Raw genomic sequence first — 6,205 nt, 5'->3', positions numbered from 1 at the left:
TTTGCAAGCTCTCCCTGTGTCTGCGTGGGTTTTCTCCGGGTGCTCCGGTTTCCTCCCACATGCCAAAGACTTGCAGGTTGATAGGTAAATTGGCCATTATAAATTGCCCCTAGTGGTGGTAGGGGACAGGTGGGGATGTAGTAGGGAATATAGGATTAGTATAAATGGGTGGTTGATGGTCGGCACAGACTCAGTGGGCCGAAGGGCCTGTTTCAGTGCTGTATCTCTAAACTAAACTAAACATAATCTGAGCTGAAGTGTTATCTGTGACTTTACGGCCACACAAATTAATGGCCAAGTGTCATAGGATGAGCAGCACTGAAATGGCCAAGGCAACTGGGATTTTGCAAAGCACTGACATGGGGATATTATTGATCATGAAGCTGTGTGGGTATCAACAGTTTATCACTGATTGCATTAGCATGTGGTGATTTGCAAAGACACTTACGTTAATTCAGCAAACTCAATCACATCAATGATTTGAATGGAGGCAGAGCTATGATAATGAACTGTTCAACTCTCTCAGTGAGGTTTGCTATGATGCAGCGCAAAACATCCCCAGCAAAATATGGTGTGGCGTAGGGGATGACATGACTCACTCACACCACAATCTCCTGGAATTCCTGCACCATATTAGGCCAAGTCTTGCTGGAGTGCGGCATTGCGCAGTATGCTAGAATGATGGGACCAACGATGTATCTCCATAACCAATGAGATTTAAAAGAGGAAAGAAAAAACGAATGATGGAGAAGGAAATCGGGTGAATTAGAGTCAAAGAAAAATAGAAGGAAAGAAGGATTAGCTTAAGATAGAAAAAAAGCGACAGGGGAAAATTCATACTCAAAAATAATTTATATTTGACATTTTGAAAATCTCTAAAACTATTGACTACATGCAGGGATGAAACTCCAAACTTTAAATTATTTTCAACTTGGGCCACAGAGATTGATTGGTATTGCATTAACAATGAACACTTGTTAAACAGATTACACTGTTAACAACGAGCCCTAACTCTCTGCATAGAGATTAATGGGTAATTAATGTGCAAATCCAGCAAATTCTCAAAAATAACAGCGAGACTAAGAACGAGAATGCAACATGAATTGCCCAGCAAGTTCTAGAGATTTGCATTGAACAGTTTATCTGGTCACCAGCTGAACTTGGATATAATTTGTGCATAATAACAGCATTCGTCATGAACCATCCATTGTTTTTGCAACAAGGTTTGACCCAATAATGTAAGCTCTAGATAAGCCATTAGGACAGCGAACGTTAACAGCAAATTCAGACGTGAAAATGCCAGTGGACTGAGTGTGACGTTGTACAACTTGCAGATGTTCATTTCCTCTCCTCTCTCGGTTCATTATTTCATATTCTGAGGAATCATCTCTGATCTCACCAAATCTAAACACGATGATGATTTGGAGGAAGCTCTGCCCATATTACAGCCACTTGTCAACAGGTTTCTGTGCCCAGGATCACCAAGCTGAGCAAATATGAGTCAGTGTTTGAATGTGGTGGAGGTGCAGTATATAAAGACTGAACACTGCAAGGAAAAGGCAGAGCGAGAGAGAGAAGCAGCTCCTTTACTCTTAGAAACCAGCCAGCTGATCACACAAGAGGCAGAATGAAATCCTTTCTCCTCACCATTGCTGCAGTGCAGATCCTCCACTGCTCAGGTAGGTACTGGAGAGAGCGACACCTCATAAAGCAACGAGTTATTGGGAATGAGATTCAGTCACTGATATTTTACCAATGTGTAATAAGAATTCACTGAAAAATGCTGGAGTGTTTTAGACAATTTGCTTTTTCTCTCTACAGGAATACCGAGCCCTAAGGATGCTCTGAGAATGTCAATTATAAAGCTGAATGAAATTACTGAGACCACCAATCTGTGTGGGATAACCAGGAGAAGAGTGAATGATGTAAGTGTGTCCTGATCTCAGTGTGTTTCACTGTCTAAAATCTACAAGAATATTACTGAGTGCAGTTAGACACTGATTATTCAACAGGAGCAGATTATATTACACTCACACTGATGGATGAATCAGTCCACAGGATTAACACTAGATACAGTAATACTCTAATGACCTGTTTTCCTCTCATTAGATTTATCGCACAGGAAAATTATCATACAACGTGGATTTAACATTCTCGGTGAAAGAAACCATCTGCTCCAAGAATTCTGGACTGGAATTTGATGATCCCAACTGTTACTTCCGCCCCAAAAAAACTGCAGTGAGTCCTGAGTTATATGGTCACATCATAACCCCCAAGTGTATTGAGTAACATCATAGAAAGCGTCTTGCGTACTGAGGTATATCATAGAAAGGGCCATGTGTACTGAGTTATATCGTAGAAAGGGCCGTGTGATCTTAGCTATATCAAAGAAATGGCCATGTGTACTGAGTTATATCATAGAAAGGGCTGTGTATACTGATTTATATAATAGAAACTCAAAGGGTGGAATGTTATGCTCTCCCCCACAATGGATTTGGAGGTGGGGAGAGCATAAAATCTGGTGGGATGGTGGCAGGGAGGGGGTTCCTGCCACCATCCCTCCACCGCTGAAATTTAGACTGGGGTGGGAAGGCCTGTGAACAGTCTCCCCACCCCGTCGCCAATTGAGGCCCTTAACTGTGTGATTAACCCCCCAGTTAATGGCCTCTTTTCGCCACAGCTGCATTTACCCACGAGGTGGGTAGCCCTGTCGCCACATGGGAAGCATGGCACGATAAACCGTGCAGCCTGATTTCCAGCTCTTGGGTGGGGGGGTGGGGGGCTTCCGTCATTCAAAGGCACAAAGTGCCTGAAAGAGGGACCCGGCATCAGGAAGTGGGGTGTTTGTTGAGGGCCAGCCCCTTGCCCTCCCCCGCTCCCCCATGACCCTCACCCCACAAGGCCCTACCCGCCCTGATCTACCTGAGATCTGGCTCCAGCAAAGCTCAGCAGCTTCCATTTGGTGCAGCTACAGCAGCTGCCACCTCCTCTATGGTGACACTGCAGCTGCTGGCCTATGATTGGACGGCAGCTCTGCAAGGCCAGGACTTCCAGCAACAGGCTTTTACATCTGCTGGAAGGCCCGACACTGTCCAGTTAAGTGCCTGATTGGCAATAAATTCGGCAGGCCTTCCAGAGAAGAGACGACACCGGGATCTTGTCGCCGGTTTCCCCCGACATCGAGTTCCCCACCACCTGCATAAAATTCCCGCCCAAGTGTCTGTGCTGAACTGGTTGGCTATCAATTTTTTTAGCAATTGTTTTGTTCTTTTGACAGGTAAAAGGTTTTTGCAAAAGCCATGTCGAATATTTTGCTGATGAGGTTAGTGACATTTATGTGGAGTGTCGAGGTTTGAAGACGGTTGACAGCAACAGTGATTCATCAGAATCGAGTGAAAATAATATTGAGGTAACCTCACAATTATACACCTCAGGGCAATGGGATTTCTGTACTTTGGTCAGGGCTTCGCTCCTTGTCGGACTTAATTTTTTTGTATATTCACACTCTTCCCTTCAAGTACAGTGTGATGTTATGAAATATTGCATTGATATTGTGCCTTTCACAACCTCAGTGTTCTACTATTTGTGGAAGAGAGGGATGAGACCAGGGTCACTTAGGAAGCCCAGTGAAGAGTTTTCCAATTGTATGAAGATCACACTTTTAGGATTAGAAAAATGGGGATCCAAGCAAAAATTCTCCAGTGTCTGGAGTAACCCTAAGCACAAGGGAAGATGTTTGTGGATGTTGAGGCCAATCGTCTCAGCCCCAAGACATCACTGCAAGAGTTCCTCAGGGCAGTGTCCTAGACCTGACCATCTTCAACTGCTTCATCAATGATCTCCCCTCAATTATAAGGTCATAAGTGGGGATTTTGGCTGGTGATTATGCTGTTTTCAGCTCCAATCACAGCTCCTCAGATACTGAAGCAGTCTATGCCCACATACAGCAAGACCTGGACAATATGCAGGCTTGGGCTGATAAGTAACAAGTAACATTTGCCCCCCACACATGCCAGGCAATGACAATCTCCAACAAGAGAGCATCCAAAGGCTCTTCAGCATTAACAACATTTAGACCCATCATTGATTGACCTACTCACCAAATGGAAGGAGGATCGGAGCAGCACCTGTTTGATTTCAGTAGCAGCAATTAATTCCCAGCCAAAATGTCCAAATATTAATTTTGACCATCAAAAATAATCACTGCTCACAATGTGGGGATTAATGCAATGGAAGCCACTTTATTACTTTAATACTTTACTATAGGCTCCATACCCCACTGTACCAAGACAGGAATGATTGATTGCTGCATTGTAGATTTTCCCAGTGTATGGTTGGGACATCATCACCACAATAACAAACCATTAAATCTCAACTGTGAAACCATTGAGTTAATCATTTCCCCGAATCCTATTGTAAGAGATTCCATTCCCCCTTACAATAGTTCTTGGACTCCAGGAATTACGAGAAAATGCACGCAACACAGGGTTTGTCTCAACCTCTGATTTGTTCATTTATTAAACTCATAAAATTCCAGCCCCCCCCCCCCCCCCCACCCAGTACAAACCCCTCTGTGATTTGACTGGAATTAACAAAACCTCACAGTACAAACCCCCATACAAGGGTGGCTGAAATTTATTAAATACCTCACAACACAAACCCTTCTACAATTTGGCTGAAACTTACAATCACCCACACAGCTGGTCATTACTGTGTTGATGTCAGGCCTGGATCTGGAGATGACTGGTCTCCGTCCTTCTTCTCCTGATTGCAGTGTCCACTCTCAGATGTCATCCTTTTTTATGATGATTCATATCACACGCACAGATTCTGTTACCATTCCGCCGAGTCATCGGGTGCTGAGCACCTCTTTACCTTGGTTTCTTCCATGCCCTGGTCTGTATGGACATAGTCAATTCTTCTGCTGTTTACACAACAGAAAACATGTGATCCCTTCCCCATGCTGAGGGATACCTGGCTCCAAGGTTGACTGGGTGTGAATGCTCCTTGCATTTCTGGCAGGAACTAATTGTGCTATGTAATGGCAGTTGCCCTATGCCATTGTCCATGATAATGGCTCTCTCAGTCTCTTGTGAAGCAGACTTTCAGTTAGCTCACCCCTCTGTGTGTGGTTTTGAGCTATTTTATATTCTTACAGCTCGGGGGTCATGTCCTTGACTATCTAACACTGTTCATATATTTATTATAGAGATGATTTTAAAACTGGAAGCTATGCACAAAATGCTTAAATGTCTGAATGTTAATATTTTACTCCAGGTGGGAAAGAAGTCAAAAGAAACATCCTTTGAGAACTCTCCAAATGTAAGTATTAACAGGGACTTTGTGTCCGATAATTGCCTTCCTGATCATGATGATCAACAATAAACTGTTAACATGGTGTCAGAATGGAGTCTGAGGCAGCAATGTGCTTTCAGTTGATGCAATGTCCGCCAATCAGTGGGGGAGGGGCCACTGATCCTCAATTCCTATTGGATGGTCACCAACCCATGCTAAATGATTACTGAACTGATGTAAGGAGAGAGGATGAGTTAGTTTCCATTGAAGGTAAGTTGAGCTGAATTTGCACAGTGCCAGGACAAGTGCTGGCATTACGAGGGCAGTGTCTGTTACACTCTCACCATTTCATAAAACTTTGTCAGCTTTCTGCATGGATCAGAAAATAAACACAATGGCGAGCAATTAATGGAGAATTTCAACCTCCATTGGTTTATCCATTGACCCCAAAGCCCCATTGTATTCGGGCTGGATTGATTATCACTGCACTGTGCAACATGAAATTTAGTATCTGCCCTTTTCCCCCCAAGAACATTTACCTTACATATATGACCTTCCTCACACCCTGAGACTGTACAAAGTTCACAGTTCACCGCTTCTCACCATCCACTACACTGATGATGATAATTTGACCCTGTCACAGATCCCGCCCCCACCCCCCACCCCCCTCCCCCTCACCTCACCTGCACTAAAAATCTTATGTTCCTCCCTTCCCCACCAGTGTCGCAACTGCTTTCGCCGGACGGGAAAGCGAAGACACGGAACTGCTGGCCGCCGTTCTGAAGAACGCGGCCCAACTGTTAGATTGCAGGTAGGTGTATTTTGATCATTGCATTTTATTAATTAACATATGTCAATCCAGCTCCCGTCGCCCAGCGGCGGGCAGGTGGCCACGGAGCCCTGCCGCCGG

At 44.3% G+C, this 6,205-nt stretch overlaps 1 protein-coding gene across 1 annotated transcript; it reads left to right on the top strand.

Annotated features, from left to right (window-relative positions):
- Nucleotides 1–1,555: 1,555 nt before the first annotated feature.
- On the top strand, nt 1,556–5,385 carry LOC137372409 (secreted phosphoprotein 24-like). Its single transcript, XM_068036297.1, has 5 exons — nt 1,556–1,679; nt 1,822–1,925; nt 2,110–2,238; nt 3,278–3,409; nt 5,278–5,385. Exons 1-5 carry the CDS (start codon nt 1,628–1,630, stop codon nt 5,383–5,385), a joined length of 525 nt encoding a protein of 174 aa, XP_067892398.1. The 5' UTR covers nt 1,556–1,627.
- The last annotated feature ends 820 nt before the right edge of the window (nt 5,386–6,205 follow it).

Source organism: Heterodontus francisci, chromosome 7, assembly GCF_036365525.1.
Source record: "Heterodontus francisci isolate sHetFra1 chromosome 7, sHetFra1.hap1, whole genome shotgun sequence".
In the NCBI taxonomy this organism is placed as follows: Eukaryota; Metazoa; Chordata; class Chondrichthyes; order Heterodontiformes; family Heterodontidae; genus Heterodontus; species Heterodontus francisci.
Note: the sequence above shows the minus strand (reverse complement) of the source record. Positions and strands in the feature narration are given on the sequence as shown.